Source organism: Sturnus vulgaris, chromosome 13, assembly GCF_052056855.1.
Source record: "Sturnus vulgaris isolate bStuVul1 chromosome 13, bStuVul1.hap1, whole genome shotgun sequence".
NCBI classification, from domain to species: domain Eukaryota; kingdom Metazoa; phylum Chordata; class Aves; order Passeriformes; family Sturnidae; genus Sturnus; species Sturnus vulgaris.
Window position 1 is genome coordinate 10,239,110 of NC_142255.1, and position 22,961 is coordinate 10,262,070.

General features: G+C 37.8%; 1 protein-coding gene across 5 annotated transcripts in view; it reads right to left on the minus strand.

Annotated features, from left to right (window-relative positions):
- FBN1 (fibrillin 1) overlaps window positions 1-22,961 on the minus strand; it is a 144,421-nt gene that overhangs the window by 78,001 nt on the left and 43,459 nt on the right. For all 5 annotated transcript variants that reach the window (XR_015806507.1, XR_015806506.1, XM_088172539.1 and 2 more), the window contains exons 6-10: window positions 15,156-15,353; window positions 11,799-11,924; window positions 7,269-7,394; window positions 3,461-3,619; window positions 421-579 (exon numbers count right to left, since the gene is read on the minus strand). Coding sequence is in view for 3 of the 5 variants with exons in the window: in XM_088172539.1 (XP_088028665.1) it covers window positions 421-579; window positions 3,461-3,619; window positions 7,269-7,394; window positions 11,799-11,924; window positions 15,156-15,353 (768 nt within the window). In the remaining 2 variants the exon portion in view is untranslated. The remainder of the gene's footprint in view (window positions 1-420; window positions 580-3,460; window positions 3,620-7,268; window positions 7,395-11,798; window positions 11,925-15,155; window positions 15,354-22,961) is intronic.

Here is a 22,961-nt window from a genome sequence, read left to right on the forward strand (position 1 = left end):
GTGAGGAAAACAACCTGAACGATGTTGCTTTCTCACAGGCAAACTCTTTAATGCAAATATCTTTCACAACATAGTCAAAGAGTCATTCATACTCTGCAGTGCTGACATGCAGGAAAGTTCACAACAGCCTTAAAATAACAGTAATGTAACTACTACAATATATGAGCCACAGTAGACAATGTAATTTTTGAAGCCTCTCTTAACAGGGAAAACACTACTAATGAGATAGATATCCTGCCATAAGGTACATGGTAGGCAGGCTCTGATTAAAAGGATATCCAGAGCCTCCATGTCCACATGAAGTAAAAGACACCAACAGCTGAAGGGAGCACACTGCTCTGGGAAATGCAGAGAAGCAGCTAAAAATTAAAGAAGTTAAATGCACATGGTGCAAGGAGAGATTCTTTCTTTCTCTCTTACGATGAACTGGTGGAGCCCGAGATGGATAGATGATTTCTGGATGTGGAGGAGGGTAAACATCAGGAATCCGTGGTGGAGGGATGACATCAGGACGGACCGGAGGAAGGTCAGGTCTTGCTGGCAGCACAGCAGCTATTGTGCACAATTTACGATACTCGTCTGAAATATGAAAACATGATTGCTGTTTTAGACTCTTGCAGCCTGCTCCATTTAATTCAACTCTCCTACTTTTTGCAGTGTTTCAGATTAGCAATAGCAAACCTTAAATAATCTGGAAAATGTGAACCTATATTTTTTTTCATAGCAACAAGCTTTGCTCTCTGAATTGAGTCATTAATTCACAGAATCTCAACACTACTTGTCAGAAGACTGCCAGTAAAAAGGTAACAGAACTGACATTCTGGACATGAAACTGAACAGTGAGGCAAGGACCTGATCCTAATCTACTTAGTCTTCTTTCAAGCAAAAATCTTTGGTGAACTCAGTGTGAAGTTTACCTAAAGAAGGACTTCTGGATTTGATCCCAAGTTAATTTAATAGAAAGCTTGCCACAGAGTTAGAAAAATACTGAATAGGGAAAAAAGCCCAGTTTCAACTGGGTTTCTTAAAAGTTAACCTCCTAAAACAAAGAAATACAAATATAAGCAATGAGGCAAAACCAATTAGAGAATGAATACACTAACACTTTTTCCCTGTGAAAATTAAGTTTGCCAATAAAAGCAGAAACCAAATAAGGTGCAGTTAAGCAGTGTAGCCAAACAGAAACCAAGTCAGATCCACACAAATTCATCCTTTTCCAGATGAAGGGAAAATGATTTATTTTGCTGTAAGCACAGTCTATGCTGAATGTGTTGTATTCTCATACTGTTTATCTCTGATCTGCCCTACTGCCCCACTTTTCCTCTTGCCCACAACTCTTTCGTCTTTGGGAAGTGCAGGTTTGGAACTTGTGATCCAAAAAATGCACACAGAGTATCACAATTAAAGACCACATTCCAGCGGACCTAACTCATGTTCACAATTTGTGTGCACATAAAGTAATTATTTGTGTAGCCAATACCTTTGAACTTCAAAATTTAAAGTCTGTGGGGTAACAGGGAAGAGGAATTATATGACAGGGAAAAAAATCTAGAGATTAATGAATTCCTGAAACAATATGAAAAATGAGAACAGAAAAATAAAGTAAACGTTGGGAGAACTAAGCTGGCTATTTCAGCCTTCAACACTTTCATCATATCTGCTTCCACCTGTAAAACACATTAGAAGCTGTTCCTGAATCACAGAGGATTTGTTAAACAAACATCATCGCCTAAAGTTCTGCTTTTCCTGATTATGATGTTTGCATTTATTTAATGCTGTTGGGTGATCAGTTTGTTTCATGTGCCACTGTATTTCCCTCTATTGTTCCTTTCAGTCTTTAAACACTGTCAATGGTAAACCCTGTCATTAACAATTGCCATAAACAATTCCCGCCATGTTATAAAAAAATACAGTGCAAGCCTTTTTTATTGCAACTTTAATTTCCATGTGCAATTTCTAGGAATTTTGTAGCTACTATTTTGTAGTAGCAACTGGGTCTACTGCCCACATTTAAAATGCAGCTACTTGGTTACACTATGCAGCTAGTGTACCCTTTATATTGTAGTTAATTTCCATTTCAGAGTTAAAGATGCTTTGGGCCACTGACAGCTTTAAATTCCTTGTCTTGCTTTCTCAGGATACACTAAGTAAGGAATATCTGAACTTGATTCAATAATGACAGCAATACCTTAAATGCATGTAAAGCTTTTCAAAGAATTTCAAAGCACTTTTAAAAAGAATAATTTATAGTCTCAATTTATATCTCAGGTCAGAAGCAAAACCAAAAAAGAAATGGCATGTAACCATGATCTGGAAGACCTTGCATGGATTTATGAGTCAGGAAGTCCTGGGTTCTAGTTCCTTCTCCATGACGTCTCAGTCTGCAGCTTTGGCCAAATTACTTTACTTTTCCACCCAGTTTATTCACCAGTTAGATATAAATAATTAGAAAGTATTTGAAGAAAGCAAGAACTGTGCTAAGACTGAAAAATTTCTCCGAGTCTTTCTATTTCAGATGGTTATCAATAGAGTGCACTATGTTTTTAGCATTATTCTAGCCAGTTTTGAACTTTTAACATGTTTAAATATTATGAATAAGACAGTGACAGAAACAGAAAGTCTCCCAACAGTTCTGATCGTAGATTTCTGCTCCAGTATTATGCAGTTTCACTCAAAGGATTAAAAACAAGAATAATAAAAACTCCCATATATGATCTCTGACAATTTTTTCAGTTACACTGCTGTACTGTTACAATCCCATTCCGACATAAACTCTGCATCCCCCTTAACCTCCTCCCATAAATTCTTAAATTTCTATTATTCTCCTTTTCTAAAGCATTTTATTAGGTCTCCAGTCCTAAATAATCTCAAAATCATATTCCCTCCAATCCCCCATACCTAGGTTAACAATCTGCTCACTAACTTCTCTCAATTCAAGTGATATATTACCTGAGGATCTCAATACACAAACAGGCAATAAAGAAGAGCACATTTTGGTAGCAGAGAGAAATCATCTTTTGTGTCAAATTTCAGGAACATATGGCACCTCAGAAAACTTGTCATGAGGAAGGAAATCCCAGTTTCCCAATGAGAATGAAAATGCAGAGGGAATAGGGATGTACTAGAAGGGTCTAGAGGAAGTAATTTGATTTTGACAAGGATGTTGAAAACAAATACAAAACAGGTAAGGTCAGAATAACTTGGCTACAAAACACTAATTAGCAACCAACAATTCTTTCTGTCTGCTTGCCCTCCTGGGGGTCCTGAGCATGAGGTCTCTTCCATCGGAGGCTTTGCTTGAGCAGGGGAGATGGACTGAAGAATCTGTCAAGGTGCCCTTCAGCCTCAACCATCCTGTGTAGTTCTTTCATGAAAACATTACAGCTAAAAACACACAAAAAAGAAACTACTGCTAATTCGGTGTTCAAGCATGCTGATGAGAGTTCAGGTGGGTTCATACCCGTGGATCTGATGGGGCACATTTCTGGGGCGGTGGCAGGAGCAGAAGCCCAGCAGCGGCCGCTGTCACAGCAGCACTGCATCTTGGACAGGGGCTGCGGCAGCTGATTGCCACAGCGCCCGTTGCTCAGCGTGGAGAAGCAGAATCCAGGGCGCACATCTGCCAAGAGAAGGAAATTGAACTGTCAGTTCAGTGGGGAACGTGGCTTCCACAAGAGGGAAAGGTCCCATTTTTCTGGAATGATTTGCATTATCAATTACATTGACCTTGCAACATTACAAGAATTAGAAAAACAAAAAATCTAGACAATATTTGGGCTGTTTTGACTCAAGTCTAACCTGTGAGAGAGCTGCAGTGAAATATGGAGCAGCAATGCATTAACAGAGGCAAAAATGCAGTAAAAATATATATTCAGCATGTAACAACATATGCTTCCATGGCCCTAAAGAAAAATTGCACTACCATCGCTATCAAAGATAATACCAGATCAATTAAGTCTTGATTTGACAATCAAGCACTAAATTCACATCAATGAATTCATTGCAGCTTGCAAAGCATTAGTTCATTTTTCATGAGTCATGGCTTCCCCAGCTGAACTATGTAGTGATTTGACAAGATAAGGGCTTGCAGGCAAGAAACAGCAACACAGTTTTAACTGGTGCAATCACACTGTTTATGGAGATCCGTTGGCTTTCTGTCTGAAAAGGGTAAGCATGTGCTGTACAAAGAATGTCCTGTACCCAGATTTTGTATACTCAGCTCTGTGCAATGTTGTTAGAGATAGCTCAGCTTAGAGAAAGACAAGAAAATGTGGATGAGATTAAAAAAATCATAAAAAATAATCTCACTATACCATCTGAATCTTTGAGGAATTGTTTCACAATATGTCACATCATGTCAAACTCGATATAAGCCATAATGTGATTTGACACTGCATGATAAACCAGACCATGTTTGTTTCTAAAAAATACAAATACTTGCTGTCAAAATGTAGCGGAAAAAGTTGCAGATCCAATCTTACAATAGCAGACATAATTTTCTAAAGAAAAAGTACCTCAGTTATCCAGGGCATGGTGGATTCACCAGTCTAGTACCAGTGCTTTTCAGAATTTACTAGCTACACAAGTGGATATAAAAAAAAAAGTAGAGGAGTTTCTTACTATTTTGAGGAAATTGACATACAGTGATCTGTTGTGAGAGTCTGTGATAGTCCTGCCTTTTATTAGCTGGAACCCTAAATATGGATATTACTGAGAGTACAGCTAAAAGAGTCAGTTGGCCTTTATTTCCAAACTTTATTTAGATCACTAATACTATCATATGATGGGAATCTGAAACAGAGGAAAAAAATATCAGTTTTCAGTTCTACTACTGGTTCTCCATTTTCTCCTGGTGCCCAGCTAAACTCCCACACATGTTTACTCCTTCATCTACCCCCTTAAAAATCAAATAGAACTCCTTGAAACTGTTCTCCAGTATACCCCTGGAGAGATATTCAGTTGCTTGGTGTGATGGTGGGGTGGATGGGAAGAACGAAGTCATCTAACAGACCTGACCATCATCTTTTGTAATTCATCCTTCTCCATTCTGGTCAGTACCAAGTTTTGAATTATTTAAGAGTAGTAATGGAAAGTGGAAAAGGAATCTACACAGGATCTGTGCAAGTAAACAATGTGCCATGAAGAGATAAGCAAGCAGCAAACAGCTTTATTTACCTAAAGGTATAAGGATGCATTCAAAAGCCACATAATTTTCAGAAAAAAAACAAGCAAGTTTATGAGAAAAATACCAAATCTTTCCATATTCTTAATCAGACGTTATTATTTTCACTTTTTTCCTCTCCTTTCCTTTTGTGTTCCAAATGGTAAAAACACACAAACCAGGACAAGAACAAAAGGAAATAATTTTATCTGTTTCAGTTTTTAGTATTTATTGTTTTTACTAAAAATTATAGTCTTCTGAAAAGACAAAAAATCACCATGAGACTAAATTTCAATAAAAACGTGTCTCTCAAAAAGAAAAAATTTAAAGAGAGACCATCAAAAAGAAACATAGGCCAAACAAATTTCTGTCAGTTGGAAGCACCAGCTAGCAACTTTCTTCACTGTACTCTTCATGCACTTAGGATGAAAGGCCCTGCTCTTGTTTCTGCTCTTCAGCTCTAGGAAATAATTGGTTTGCTTTGTCTACTCTTATTTTTAAGGTTGTAATAATGGAGCTCCTGGTGTATCCTTTGGATATTTAGCCCCAGTGTATCCCTAAGGGATACATTTCTCAGAAGCATTTCCTCCTCTCTAACAGAACAGACACGTCCAGCTAACACTTTTGACTTAAGACAGGCATGTTGCAATTAAATCAAGATTACATGTTTTGCCCAGCACTAACACAGATTTGGGCTCTGTCCCTGTAACTATGGCAAGTATGAGTCTGCATATTAGACAAGAATCCAAAATATCTGCAGACATTGCAATTCGTAGTGCTTCATTTAAAACTCCAATTCCTTAGCTGAACTACTTCAGCTTACAAATACAGGGGGTAAAAATGCTGAGAAACTGCAGGAATATGACATGGGTGTGAATGTTGGGCAGTTCTCACTGAATGATGACTATAAAAAGTAAAAAGCAAATGCAAGTTGTGCATCTCTAGAAAAATTTTGTTACAGAAAGGTAAATCTTGCTCACAAATAATAAGTACAGGCAACAATCACTGATTTAATGATCCACAGCAATTTAGAAGCTATTAATCTGAAGCAATAAAAGGAATTCCCATTGGCATTTTAAGTATACAGTATGGATTATATCTACAGAAAAGCTATTCCTGATGATGGAAGAAAAGCAGTTTATTTCTTACAATTTGCAGAAATTGAATGACACCATTCAAAATTAATCATAACCCAAACTACTTCCAGATTTCTTGGGAAAGTTATTATTTGGTATTGATCTCTGTGAAGTTTGGGATTTGGTCCAAATTTTTTTCCAAAATTATTTCCTACCAAAGTTACTAAATACAGAATGTTGTCTTGGTTCCTAGTTCTGGCACTGTGTAAGAGCCTTCAAATAGATATGCTAAAACTGAGGAAATAAACCTGTCATTTTATTTTTGACCAAAATTCAGTACTGGCACTGAAAAAATGAATTACTGCACAAAAATAAGAAAAAAAATTAATTAACTACTAGACCTGCCTCAGAGCAGGCTGTATGCTTCCCAGAAGCATCAACTGCTAAGACTGCTCCTTCAGGGCTTTGGCAGTGCAGTGCCAGTCATTTCACTCCCAAAGTCCTTTGGTTCCTAGTCTGGCCTTTGGAAGACAGTTCTGCTGTACCACAGTGAAAGTCTGAGAGAACAGCTCTGCCAAATCATCAACACCATAAAAGCACATTAAAATGTCCCATACTCAGTTTATCACATTACTTCCTTTAATGACAAAGACCTGCATTAGGGTTGTAACAGTTAGAATTCAAATTTGCTTTTCTAAGTGGGTGCTAAATATAAAACAGACTAAAGACAAACATGAGAGCAACAATAAAAGGAGACCTTTAAACAAGTTCTAAGGCAAAAAAATGACATAACAGAAAAACTGCTGTAGAAAAATAAAAGAGAAGGTCTCAAGGAAGAGGCAAAGAAGAAATATCCTGCGAATGGAAAACTCATTTCAGAATACATATACAGGCACGTGATGTACTTCTATATAAAATAAGGATTTTAAGTTCACAAGTTGAAATACGTTTCTGACACATTATTATCCATTTTAGATATTAATGAATTTTTATAACATTTACTGTCCAATTGTTCACAGGATTCTACTCACCTATGCATTTTAAGCCATCGGGAGCTGTATAAAACCCTGGAGGACACTTGCAGAAGTAACTGCTAACTGTGTTTGAACACTCTCCTCCATCACAAATTCCAGGAATGGTGCTACATTCATCGATATCTTTAAGACAAAAAGAGATGCAGGGGTAGGTTAGCTAAATGAGCTTTGGCACAAGAAAAGGTATTTTACAATTAGTAGTAATGATCAAATTCAGGGCATAATCAGTAGTTTTGAATTAGCATCTTTCATTAGACATCTTATAAACAGAAATGAAACAGAACCTAAAAAAATATTGTACCTGCAAATTAAAAATACAGTATCTGTAGATTGCAAAAGTTTTACTTCTTAATAATGATAGATGAAAATCTAAAAACTGCAGAGATTTACTAAGTGTAAGAAAACTGTAACTCATCCAGTCCGAATTCTGCATATTAGAATTAAGAAAATTGTGTTGGGACCAGAATAATGACCATAGGAGCTTAACCATGACCAGGAGCTTCACTACTATCTCCAGAAGCACAGCATCTCCACACAGGCACTGGCTCAATACAGACTCACAGGGACAGGCACTACCTTCTGAATTGCCTGTCCTTCTTACTGCACTCGGCTTTGTCTTGGAAATCCCCCACACAAAAGCACTGAGCAGTTAGGTATTGTTCAACTAATGCAATCTGACAGGACTACACCTCAGACCAGGATGACTGCAGGCAACAAAAATTATCTTCCCTGACTTTTTCCACTAAATCAATGTTCTGAAGTTTCAACAGGTTTCTAGAGTGTAATCAAAATATCTACTGCAGAAACCAGCGGTGCCCATAATTCCCCCTAAATTTTGTCAGTGATTTTAAAATAAAGTTTTCATATCATGACTGTCTTCATTAACAAATCTCAATCCATACACTAAATCATCATCATAGATACAATATAGAAAAATTTTCGAAGTCTGCAGGAAAAAAATCCAACAAATTCTTACAACTCATCATAGATGCACAGAGTGAACTTGAAGGATTTCTTCCACACATAGTTTACATAATCTACAGCTATGTGAATAACGACCTATGTCAGCCCCAAGTGTTCCTTAATTACCACCAGTAGCCTGCCTGTGATGTGCAGTTACTTTCCCCTTGGTTTCCAGTGACTGTCTTAACAATGCAGCTGTATCTAATTAGTACTGCCCTCATCTCCTAGGAACCTGGAGCTCTGCTGAGCTTAAAAACAGCTCACTCTTGCCATGGTACCTACAAGACAAATCAGCCAAACAGAGAGGAAAGGGAGGTTATTGATCAATGACATCTGTTTGTCACAGCCATCTACAATCACCCAGCTGCTCTCCTGACAGGGAGCATCCAGCTAGAAATAACGGCATCACAGGACTCTACCCAACCTCTCCTCCAGAGATCTATGAGAAGACAGACATGTAACTGTAATAATGATTTCACCAACCACAAAAATTTCTGAGATGAAATACTGCAACACCACCCAACACACCAAGGCAAGGAGTGAATAATACCGTAGTCATTAAAAAGGACTGGAAGAGTTTAAATGTAACGCCTAAATTGGAATTTGGCCCCAACAGATGGGGGAACACCCAAAGTCCCACAGGACCATTAATGAGCATTTTAGCAAGTAGAAAGGATCTAAGTTCTACTTCTTCTGTAAAAACAGTAATATAAAAACTAACAGCTCCTGGTCTCCTAGGTAAAGCGTGGGATGCTCTAATATTTTTGTGGTCCCTTGCCTTTGCAGGAAAGGAGTGGAGGGACTGGGATGGCACACAGATAACCCAAGTTTGCAGGCTCAGCCATCCTAAGTGGAGTGGGGCCCTGGGTCCCCTGTGCACACATTCTTCCCCAGCATCTTGCTAGTTGTCCTGATGTGGGTCACATTCCTCACTTGGGTGTGTGAGAGGGGTGTGACTTTTTGTTCACTGCTACTTCGAGGATGTTGCCAAAGCCTCAAGCCCGAGTGCCCTGGGAGCACTGCTAAGAGACTTCTGGCTTCTGCTCCAAGATTATACACCACAGGAGTCCCACAAGTCTCAGTGACAAAAAATGTGGAAATTGAATTTTGGTCTGAATAAAGCCCTTAATTAACAGAGAAAAATGCAATCTTAAATGGATCAGATTCAAGCATTTTCTGACTCAAAATCACCAATGTTTATCTTAAAGTCAGTGTTGCCACTGTTTACATAGAGTCCGACCTTTTTAAAAGCAAAATCATCACTCTTCATTTTAGGGTTGAGCCTAAACCAAACAGTGTTTCACTATTTATATTAGTGTTGACATCCATATAAGCAACACTGTGGTTGCTAAGTATGCGAGTTTTACAAAGGTAAGTATACTTGATGTACTCGCAGACTTAAATGTCACTCCAGGAAAAATAACTCCCCCAGTCACCACAAAAAATAGAATTTACCTCAGCATTACTGCAAATGGGAAAGAAATTGTTATATCAAGCAGTGAAATAATGTAGCAGTTAAAAATGCAGATTTCCACCAGCTAACAAAGAGAACCTCTGCCAAGCCCCCTCATTTTCCATCTTGTTTATTGTCTACCTGTCCTTGACAGTTGCTATTATGATCTTACTTTAATGGAGACCCCCTGAAAAAACAGTACTGCTAATTCAGCCAGTAGCTCCCAGCTGAACTAAATCAGTGACCAAGGACATGTCACAACTGCTAGAAGTCCTACTTGCTAAACAGAAAGCTAAACCAAGCCCACAATCAGATGTTATTCATCATGAATCAGAATCAACTATAGTTAATTACTGTAAACCAAACAACTTGTCTTATATTGTCTTATAAAATTCAAAAGATAATTTAGAAAGAACAGAATGGATAGGCTGTTGTTGGATGATCATGCTCTTAAATGTTGTGCTTCTATCTTATTTCATGCCACTGGTATAAAGATGGTAATTTTCATTCTTTGAATTGTATTAATACCTACACAGCTTTAACTAAAATTGCTCGATACATACAATATGAAGATGTACTGAAAGTAACGCTCTATCTGCAAGGGTTCAAAAATCAATAGGTATGAATTTGAAGAAGGAAAGATTCATCTCATTTTTGCAGCAGGTGATGATTACTGCAAAGGGATTTCACAAATGGGGCAGGAAATTTGTGGCAGGATTTGGGAACACAGCGACCTATACCAGGTTCTTGAGTGCAGTGCCTTAACTGTTAGCAAGTGCAGGCTCTGAGGGTGGAGGTTGTCTGGGTTTTTTTTGTTCTTTGGTTGTTGGTTGGGGTTTGTTTTTAAAATGATTCAGCAACTGAAAAATACCATCAAAATATTTATGAGATGTAGCCTACAGCTCTCAGCTTTTCATGTACTAATACTTAACAAGGCACATGTTCAGTCTCTCCTATTCACCACATTCTTGGTACTTCATCCACAGAAGGAAACACTTGCAATGTTGTTCTATTCTAAATGTAGGTTACATTCTGCCAAAATCATTGGCAGGCAGTATGTAAACCATGCTGTGTACAAGCTCTTATGAAATTGCTCTCCCTAACCTGCAAATAAATTATAAAGTTTTGCCTAAATAGCGATTTTTCTTTTGAAAGAGTAATTCATAATTCTTCTAAAATGACTAGAAAGTTTTGAATGCTTCTTAAAGGGAGCTTGATGCAAGAAAGGATGGTGAATGTACACCTTTCTCTCACAAATACTTGTACTGAAAGGTGGCATTCCAAAATCACTAGCTACTTATGAAACTTGTCTACTCAAGTTAATTTTAGTCTAATGACTGAAAGTAGAATCAGTTGCAAGAGTTTAAACATTATTTGGACTTCAGAGTAAATACAAATCAATAATGTGCAACTAACACATTTTAGTATTATGCTCCTTATGTACTCAAAATTCTCTTAAAGCAAAGGAGACATCTACGTTTATTATATTAGAAATTTTTAAAATACTATCAAATCACAGTAAAAAATAGCACGATTCTATAATTGCACACTGCAAATTTCCACACTAATATCTAGCACCTGCTGTACCTCGAGGTTAGGATGACTAGTAAGAGCAGATAAAATGTTTGTCCTTCTGTAACATATGCAACTGTAAGGCTGAGTTCAGAGCACAATCCAGCAGTCTTCACACAGCATTGTCAAACTCCCACTTATGTTAAATACAGTTCACCTGAGTAGGTAGAAATGTGTTGAACCTTCCAGTCATATACACTTTTTGGTCAAAAAATCCACAAAGAAACACGTGCCTCAAGCATTTCTAAAGCAACATATCACTTAGAAAGTATTTTTAATGTTTTCATGTTTAATGTTAGAAGTACCTTCAAGTCTGAAATGTTTCATAAATAAAAAGGCTATAAAAGTTGCAGGGCCAATATTTAACATTCTCTGGTTTAGGAGAAAGAACCCCTATTCATATTTGTTATGAATAATGCTACTTGCACACTCAAGGCAAAAGAGACAGTAAATTTGTTATAAACTTTTAAACCAAGTTGGTTCCCCAAAAGTAGACTCTCCCTCCTCTACTTTCAGACGAAAGTTCTAGAAGTTCTTACCATCACATTTTTGTGTTACTTCATTAAACTTGTGTCCAGCTGGGCATTTGCACTCAAAAGATCCAACGGTATTAATGCAATTTCCCCCTTGACAGATCCCAGGGATGGCTTGGCATTCATCCACATCTGTGATATAAAAAAAGGAAAAAACACCCACTTTTATTTCATTTCTCAAGAACAGCCATAATAATTTGTCTACACAGAAATTAAATATGCCTAAATCCATTCTTCACCCATCATAATATTATGATACTTGCTTGGGAAGACAGACACTAATTTTGTAATTACTCTATGCAAAGTATGATTAAGTACAGTACTCTAAATATTTTCTGCAAGAAATCACATGGTTATTATTGTTACAGACATTAAATATCTAACTGCTATTGCTTTGTTTTTCCAAAACATCTGGGGAATGGTGTGCAGAAAACACAGCCTGCCAGAACTCAAGTTTCTTTGAAGTGTCTAAAGTTGGTCACCCAAAATCGCTTGGCCCCTCAAAAATCTTGGCAACTCCATACAGTGCTCAGGCCACCAGCACAGAGGAGCAGTTGCAGGGTGCATGGAGGGGGCCTCATGGAGAGGCACAGCAACTGCAGAGTCATTTCTGATGGAAATTATTAACTTGACACTCCAGTAAGATCAGCACCAATGGCATTAGACTGTGGCTAGGATTTAACTCAAAAAGTTTCATAGCCATAATTAATGTCTCAGGAGGAATTATTAACGGCCTGCTTAGACATACATAAATCTGAGGGGTTTTTCCCTTTTAGCTTTCTTTCTTTGCTTTTCACTTTTTCACCAAGGAAAATGAAATAACAAAGATGATATCACAGACTAGGTAGTAAGCTCAAGACAAACATTTTCAAGAGGCCCCAGTTTCTGGCCTCACAATTATTCTAGCACAACAACATGTGTGTCGTCACTTAGCTGCACAAGTGTTGCTATGGCTCAATAACAGCTACAGAAAAGAGGCTAAAGGAGGCGGAGGAGTGGCACTGCAATAGGACACTGGGGAAGTCTGGCTCACAGTCCCCAGGGGCTGCCCTGTCTCTGCTGCTCAGGAATTCCTTCAGGAGCACAGAGCACTCCACTCTCCAATCCAAATGCTCATTCTTCCCTCATCTCCTAAGCTGCTGCTGCTAAAAGCTGGTTGCTTGAGTTCTTGGGCTTCACACTGACATAGGTTTCAATGCAGGGACTGAAGGAGTTGATGCCTTCAAATCTCTATAGATCCCAGAGAGACAGCTGTAACGTGTCTTGAAGTCTGAAAAGCAATGTACTATGTCTGCACAAAAGGCTAAGAGGCAAGTTTCCTGAGAGCCACAAGTAGGAAGCCTCAGGAGCACCAAGGAGCATATCTGCACCACATGGCAGTGTTATGCTGAGACCCCTGGGTGAACCGATGCAGGTCAGGGGTGCAGCAGCAGCAGAACAGAGCTGTCCCTGAACTGCTGTGCTGGGAGGTCACAGAACAGCACAGCCTCAGCAGCCACACTGCTGCTGCTACAGCAATGGGCTGTGCTTTAGCAACAGCAATCAGCCAGACATCATGGCACTGTGTTGACTTTAAAAAACCTCAAAAACTAAAGAAACAGAAGTCATGCCTCTGAGTCATGATGTCTGTTTCAAAATCCCACCTTTTGGTTTTATTTTTCTTCTTTGTATCTTTGAAATCTCTGCTGTTATATTAATTTAACTTTCAGCCAAAGTCAGACTTTGGGCAGTGATATTGTAATCACTTTTGAAAATAACCTTGCCCTCAATATTTCTTTACTTTTTTTTTACTTCTCCACACAATAATAGTGATCCCTTTTTCTCTCCGAAGAACCTGGATTTTATTTAACCTGTTTTCCTTTATTTAGATTGAATATGGATGTGAAATCCTTGAAATGTCTTCGGTCTGAATGGACATTATCTGATTTCAAAAGGATTTAGTATAGTTGCATGAAAAATAAAGCTAATTTCATATGTAATTCCATAAAAGATCAACTGAAATTACAAACACAATACTTAAGAAGGGAAAACTGGAAAATACAAGTCAAACATATTGGGCCAAAACTGTGTTGGCACCACATACAGATCAGCATCAATGTAGCTGCTTGCTAAGAAACATGCAGTAAGCAGAAGTATCCTTATTCCAAACTGCACAAACCCACTGGAGAGTTCACTGCAGCTTTCCCATGACACAAACAAGAGGGATATATCTAGGTGTGGCATAAATTCAGGGGTGTGGGCCACATATTTATGTACATAAGCTTTCAAAGTGTCCAGAATCTCAGTTCACAGATTCCTGCACAATTTAGTCCTGACCTTTACAGTGAGAGGAGGAACAGATTCACTGAGGTCAAAATATGGGCACATCATGCAGTGCACACAACCATGTTGTCCATCTTGAAGTTCACCATGTCTGTCTGCAGGCACCAGCCATGACTTGGCCTTTGACAGAGGGTATCTCCATTTTTAATGCAACAGAATGCCTTGAAGTTCTTTCATAGGAATTTCATGGTTATATAAAATTACTCATCGATTTATAATCTTTATCTTCCCTATATTCAAAAATATTGTAACTTATTAGAAAATGTTAGACAGACTAAAATAAACTAGTCCCAAAGATATGGTGCTGGGAATGTATAATCTACATCAGTTTAATACATAGTTGCCCCTGTTAACTTTCTCCTGTTTCCTGTCAGACATCCAGACAATAAAAGAATTTATACAGCTGGAAGTATTAGAATAAAAGCCAAAAGCAGTGTAAGGACTTTCTATGGTAAGGCATGCTCTGAAAGAAGTAAGCAACATCTGGGTGGATTTTATGATTTGAAACAAATGCAAATACATTTCCAAAATTGTATAAAATATATAATAAGGCATTACAAATGGCACGACAGGCACTTTTCTCCAGGTCAAAGCAGTGTAGCTCAAGAGATAAGAGATCCAAGATTAATCCAAACTACACAACTTTTAGCTAAAAAATCTCACACCAGATAACTGGGGCATTATTGCCACAGATTGATGTTTGCATGTTTTGAGTACTCTGAAACAGAACAAATTCCTCCATGGAATGATCGAGTGGTACACTGAGAAAAACGCCATTACAGAACCAAGGGAAAGCACTGCTGGCAGTGAGAAATTCATTAAGATGCTGGCTGCTCTCACACGACCTGAGTTACTAATGTACTCACTTGAACATCAGGCACTCACTGAATCATGAAGTAATGCATCTGACAGTGTTTTTCCATTCTTCACACATATAGCAGAGAATGGCTTAGGACAGGTTATTCACAGCAGTGTAACTCAATTAAGATTAATCCAGTAACAATTTCAGCAGCTCTTGGGGAAGCTTTGCTGCTACCTTACCTTGACAGGCCCCGGTTCGGATGTTTGGAATGAAGCCGCGGCGGCAGGGATGCGGCTGGGCAGGACACATTTCACAGGGATGGCCCCACGCTCTCCCAACAGTTGCACAGCACAGGGTTTTTGTGCAGACAATCCCACTGAGCTGGCCCTGGCACATCTGGTTCGTTACCAAAGTGAAGCAAGGGCCGGTCCTGTAATCTGTGCCAAAAACAGGAAACCTGATCAGCATCACAATAAAAATACATACCAAAATTCTTAATAAAGCAAAACAACAGCACGTTTAGGCAATTCTTTTTACACAAATTGCCCACCAACCCAACAATTTACATTAGAAGTGTTCTACGGAAGATTTTTTTTCTCCCTCTGTAATTCAAATCCACTGAAAACAAACTGTGACTATTTTACCAGGAATGTTACGTTACATCTGTAGGTCCCCTTTGCTGCTTTAATCCCTCATAATATTCTTCCCAAGGTTTTTTATCAGTTTCTTTTAAATATTCAGTGCATTAGTTGAAAGAATACTAATAAAATAGTTAGGATATATTTATTTCCACAAGTTGTTCTTAAATGAGGCTCAAGGGAAGTGAATAGAGACTACAGGAATTTTTCTGAGGACAGTTTTCACTCATATTCAGGTGTATGATGTACCAGATATGTGGAACACATCTGCATTGATTTGTTTGTAGTAAGACAGGCTACAGCCAACAGACAGAATCAAACTAAGATGTTAATAAAAAACTAGTAGGCTTCATTTTGTTCCATCCTCCAAGGGCAAAAACCAAACAGTGGTACTGCCAACTCCTGCTGTCTCCTGTACATCTGGGATGTGCACTCCAGTCAATTCTTCACAAGCAACTCTAAAATGCTTTTTTTGTTATGGTGCACCAGGACATCCTGTAAGCATAGCCAGCAAATGATGAACCTGTTGTTTGTTTGTACTGAAGTAGTTACCAGATACTTCAGCCACACTGAGTAATCCACACTGCCTTAGAGTCCCGTCATTATAAATTGCTCCAATTTTCATGCCACATTCAAACTTTGTTAACAATAATATGTTTTCACTAAACCATTGTTTAAAAGTGTTAAATAGGGCAGAAATGAGAATGGATGTACGTCCCATCTGCTCTATCTCCCCACACCAGATGCACCCTGAAGCCTATCATTTAATTAATCTTCATGCCAACCAGAGATGCTGTGTCCATATGCTGTAATTCTGATAAGTAATCAAGCCATTCTGATACAATTAATAAAATGGCTTACAGAAATCCTGTAAGGTAAACAATAATGCTATATTGCTACTGTTACCTTCATCAATTAACATGATGATATCAAAAGGATATTGAGTTAGATTGAAGGACCTTTCTCTGATGAACTCCTACTAAATGACACTAAATACCATTTATTCTTCATTAATTATATATCATTCCAATAACTGGTTTTTTATCTTTTGTCTGTTTAACACACCTATAATCACTCAGACAATCTCACTTTCTTTTAAAATACTGGATCAACAACAATTTTCTTTCAGCCTCTGGAAAACTGTCTTATATTTCCAGCTCTATGGAGAATTAACCTGTGAGAACCCATTAGCTATTTTCAGGCTCCCTGGTTAGCTGGACTAAAATATAAATATAAATATATAAATATATATTTATATATATATATTTATATATATTTATATATTTATAGATATATTTATATATTTATATATATATATTTATATATATATAAATATATATATATAAATATATAAATATAAATATAAATATAAATATAATAGCTATATAAAAATGCATAAATCCAATTCCTGCTATTTCATTTCAGCCTTAAAGTCTGGCAGATTTCAGGTATAAAATTCCTGTCTTATCCCCTCCAAACAGTGCTGAACATTTCCGCCACCCTTCTCCAGAAATTCCATCAGCCTCATCATGAAAAGAGTCAGAATCTCCAAAAACATCTCTCTTGCCCTTGATTACTTAATTCCTTATTATCATCTTAACTTTCTTTGACTTGGTATTTCTTATTGTGTCCCTTCATTTCCTATATGAATTTTCTACACTATAGCTTCTATTAAGTTTTTCCCTATTTTAAAGCTTTTTTGTAACTGCTTTGATTTTCCCAGGCTTGTTTTGCTTTTGTCAAAACCTACATTGCCTTCTTTCTCATTTCTCATTCTAGAAATGCAGCTTTGGAAGCATGCAGTACAAACCCAAATATTACCAGCTTTATCTTATTCCTTCAACACAGAAATTAATACAAATAAATAATGACCAATTATACCTATCAAATAAAAAAAATTATTTCCCAGATCAATCTTTCATCCTTGATCAAAATAAGAATATGTCCTTTACTCTATGCAAAACTCTCAATGTTATAACTCAAATATTAAAACAAGAGACAACAATTTCCTTAGAAATGCCATTGTTTTGTGTTGGCAACAGGAAATCTTCTGAGTACCTCCCCAGAATGAAATCCCCCATTGTAGCCTGTCCCTCTGCAGTTTATATATAGATGGCTTAAAAAGGAGTCATTTTGTTCTCCGTCGCAGTGGGAGCACGCGTCACACAGAAGTGAATAACCCATCCTGTGTTTTATGGTGGGATATGAATGGATCAGCATTTACAATTGTTTGCTTTCAAGCTATAAATGACTTAGCAGTGGCTAATATGTCTTAGAAAATGGTGAACCCAATGAAGTTGACTCCATAATCATGCAAATCTTTCCACAAGGTCTCAGTAACAAGACATGGGTCAAATATGCACTCAAAACCAAGCAAGTCTGGCTCCTATTTGATATTATTCAAGTTCGTAACACTTTAGTATGGCGAATTACAGATTCTATTTTCACCAAATATTTCGCCTTGATAAATTTTATTCTTAATACTCAGTTTTCTTCTAAATACAGCTTTCCTTCTATTTTCTCAAATACAGTCTTCCACATTTTCACAAGTAAGATTTTTTCTTCTCTGTTCTTAATGGAAAATTCTAAAAGTCAGAAAATGCATATGAAAAACATCATTTGAATGTACATACCAGGCTAAGGCCAGAGAGAAATCCACACATCAATCCATTTTTTTATACAGAGGCCAAATAAAAAGAGCCTTAAAATTTAAATGTTTTAAATAGTGAGTTTAAGATTTTTTTAATTACTACAAGATGAAGGGTCTATGAGTAGAAAATAAGATTCTACTAACACAGTGACAAAATGAAAAACGGATATGAGCTTAAAACCCCAATCTTTATTTTGTAGCATTGAAGTTTCATTATATATTCATGTCATTTGTGATTATTGAAACTACTTCAGTAATTAAAGCTCAAACACAAGGTACCAGTGACCAGTCACGAGCTGGAAAGAGAGAAGGAAGGAAGGAAAATATACATGGAAAAGCTATTACACAATTTGTATGGGTTGTTTTTTTCTCAGGGATATCTTCAATTAGCTGAAGAATATTGAGGCTTGAAATTACTTTAGTAAAATTTAAGATGTGCGAATGGTAGTTAAAATCTTTTGAGTTACTTCTAATGCAAATTTCAGCACATGCAAGCAGCCTTCAGTAAGGCAGTAGCCACCATGATCTAACAATTTTATCTGCTTCTTCACATACTTCTTGGCTATTTTGATAAGGAATAATTCCACAGGGATCTTTAGACAACTCAGAAGATGGTAGAAACTGTAAAACCACATTAAGTTTACATATTGTCAAAAAGAGCAAGAGGGCACCGGTTTCAACGTTCAGCTTCTTAATTCCACAGGAAAGAATCAAGTTGCATTTTGATCTAGAGCTCATTCCTGTTCCAGTCGAACCATCAAATAATTTTAGTTATCTTCTCAAAAGATCCTTTATATTCCTAAAAGCAGCAGTGAGGCTGCTGAAATATGTAGTCCTGGCAGGCTTTGATCAAAATCAAGCACAGCAATAAATAGCGATAATTGTTCCAAGTAATTCTGGACAGCACCAAAGAGACTACAGGCACCAGGACAGTGCAAGACTTCTGACACCAGACACACATCTTAAGCTCCTAGTTCACAATAACTTCTGCTTAGTTTCAAGCACAATATAGTTTTTAACATAAAGTTTAAAAATGTTGCAAAATAATGGAACCTGGATTAAACAATTATGCTTATGCAAGGAGGCTGGATAAAATTTGGTCCCTCTATCCTCTAGGATTCACTATAAATATCCTAAAAAGAGTTCTTGATGTTTCAAATTAACAGCCTGGTTTTGCAAATTGATAACCACCTGTTAAGGGAGGTTGACAGACTCCCTCATCTCTCTTCAAATAAATGAAAATGGAATGAGTGTAGAGGTCAAAGTATGAGACTAGCACGCCAGCATTTATCTGATCATGATCAAGATCTCATTAAAGAAAACCAGAAAATGCCATTTCTTGCCATCAGAGAAAAATGGCTAATGATCAAATGAGCCATGTATTTCCAGCTCTCCACACACAGCATGCACAGCTCACACAGGATCTTGGGCTGCAGCACTGCCTAAGCAGCAAACCCAGCTCCTCCGAGCTGTTAGCACCTCACAGGGGGAAATTCAGCATGAATTCAGCACCCCCAAGCACAGCCAAGACTGCTGTGCAACTGAAAACCCCTCAGCAACATAAACCAGCAACTTCCCCTTTCTTGAGTACAGGGGGAAAGGGAAAGAAATATTCCATTATCACACAAATAATGAAAGGAAGGTCAGAAAGGGCTCTAAGGCAAGTGAAGTACCTTAAAGCTGATCACTAGTACAACTTATTTTCCTGCCTAGCAGCAGTTTTGTTTCTGCTGTTTGGAGGCTTGTTTGGGTTTTTCACCAGCTGGGGATAAAAGAGGGACACTGGAGGAGAGACTGCAGAGGCAGAAACACCATCCCATCTCTGCACAGCGGCTCAGCACTGCCCAGGTGTGACCCACTGCACTTGGCAGCCTGTGCCACTGCTCAGCCACAGGTCAGGAAAGGGAGTCATAGCCACTTGTACCTGAGAATGCTCCTTTGGAACCTGATCCCACACAGCTAAAGAATACACAAATAACTATGCTGTCAATGGAAACACACAGCATCCATCACTATACATTTCACTGTACTTCAGTTATTTTACTCTCTTCAGAGAAGGTAGCAGTACGCTTGAAGATGCTAGAGAAAACCACAATGTGCCTCATTTCAGAAGGCAGGATGTGCTGTGTCTGAAATGAGAATTTTTGCAGTGCAATTCAAAGAATTGCAGAGAGTCATGGCACTGACAAGAAAACAGCATGACCACACCAACTGTAGCAGAGAGCATCACCATAACACAGAGTTACAGAACACAAAGGTTTAACCCTTCAGGCTTCATTTCAAAATTCATTTTCATTTCAAAATCAAAGTGATTCTAGGTATTTTCAGACATAGTAAAATTTCCTGATAAGGACAGAGAGAACAAACAGAAGGCTCTACATGCATGAACCTCATAAAAAATTAAGGCAAACCTCCGTGTGTCACTGTACAAAGGAAATAGGGAAGAGCAATGAGCTTGTAACTCCACCTTCACTTACAAAATTTTCTTGTCAGTTGCTTGTAGACTTGAAACGATATTGATCATGAAATGATATTTTGCATACAAGATCTTATGATTTTTAACTGCTGGTCACAAAAGTGAATGACCATGCTCAGGGATGACCATGGGGTAACTATCATTTACTTCCATCTTTTCTAATAAGGGACACACCTCACATCTCAATTCACAGACCAAACCAAGACCAGGCCCCGACGCATTCTCACATTAGATCAATAAACTGACTTCCAACTATTTAAAAACTCAGACACAATAATGCTCTGTCCACAGGTGACACTGAAAGGCCAGTTGATAAATGCATCCAATCACAACACACTTTTCTTTCCACACAGGCCATTTCCTTAAATAATTACTCACTGTTAAGCACTCCCTGTCCTCTCCTCCCCCCAGCCAGACACCATTACTCACCCCAGTCAGATCCCAATGTGTCATCATTGGAAAGTACATGGCAAAGATATCAGAGAGTGTTCAGAAGGAAAGAAAACAAAACTCTGTAAATATTTAAAAACTTATTTCCTATGATGTCTGACACTTCTTACCAATGAGGTTTGGTAGGTTTGGACATGGTATGTGAAGAAATTATCACCATGCCACTTCTGTCTGCTCCCTTCCAGTGCCAGAGATGGTTTTACATATAAGCAAGACCATTTCCCAGCTGCTGCAGTGCACAGTGCAGCACTGAGCTCCAATAGCTGAGATTTAACACTGGCTAGTGCTAAGATGTCACTGGAACCAGGGACTCAGAGTGCAACCATTCAGGCACTGTTTCTGGCAGGGATATAAACCTGGCAGAAGAAATGTCTCAAACTACTACAGCTGTGCTGCGGACAGATCACAGCTCCAAGTTGCTTCTCATTATTTTCACAAGAGCAAAAAATCCATGGAAGCATATCTAACACTGGTACCATAACTCTTCTGTATTAGGCAGCCAAAACGTTAGTTACTGCCTCCTATAATGCAGCCCCAGGAATATTATCCTTTAATTCATGAATCTGATGACCCCATTTCTTCATGTCTTCCTCACCTTTGCTTGTTGCAAATTGTTCTCATATATTGACTTGCTGGCACACTTCAGCCTAAATTTATTTTCCATTCTGTAAGCTGCTTCACAAATCCATTTCTGCACAGATGATCTGTTTAACACGTCTATCTAGCAAATATTATCTAGTCTTCCTAGGATACTGGTTAAAGAACAGGACTTTGAATTAATAGCTTACTAATAATATGAGACTAACATTATCCCTTACATTTGATGCACAGAACAATTCCGGCTGACTATTTTATAAAGTATGTCGACAATCTATTTTCCAGAACAAATATACAACTATTTTCATGCCAATTTTGTTCTTGCAACTGACCCAGTTCTCAAAGTCTGTAGCTGAAAAGTAATAACATTACAGTAATAAAATAAAAAAATAATGTTCAAAAATTATTATTACAGAATTGGAGTGATTTGTTGCACACATTTTAATCCAACACGCAGACTAAGCATTTCACCAAAATCAAAGCCTGAGCTCTGTTGTTCCCAATTATGTGCAGCAGCAATCCAAATACAGAAAATTGTTACCACATTTTATTCTTTTCCATGATGAAGAAAACAGTAAGCAATGCAGCTAAATGTAGAATAACTTCTCATTTCTGAATAGACAGTTACCTGACAAACTCTAGCCTACCCTACTTTGCTGTATAAGCTGCAAAGGACCATGTCTTTGCAGATTTTAATTTTTCCAATCTCTTTCACAGGCCAGCAACAATTAAATAAAATTCTGACTTGATTTTCATCTCCCATTTTGCTAAAAAGCAACTAGCTTTGGTGACATTCATTGTCAAAGCCAGATGATTATTAAGGAGAATGGATTCTACTACAGAACTTCGCAATTTTCACTTAAAAAGAACAAGCTGGCTGAAGTTTATCACTATTTTTTCAAAAGTGTTCTTAGGAGTGCCACGTTATAGAAACTCTCTTTACATACCACTAAGTATTAACTATGAACTAGCAAGGTAAAGACAAAGTTGGTAGGTGAGCTCTGGGTATTTTTTTTTCCCTTTGGCTTCAAAAGACACTGACTAAAGTAACTAAGACTATCCAGAAGTAGTGCAAACTGTATAAGAAAAATAGATTTTAATGACTTACAGAATATTACATGGAGTGGCATCCAAAGAGAGGGAAAAAGCTTTCAGACAATGCAAAGTGTACACTTTAAAGAAACACTGCTCGCATTTAGAAAGGAGATAGAGTGGTACAATACACTAGGAAGAA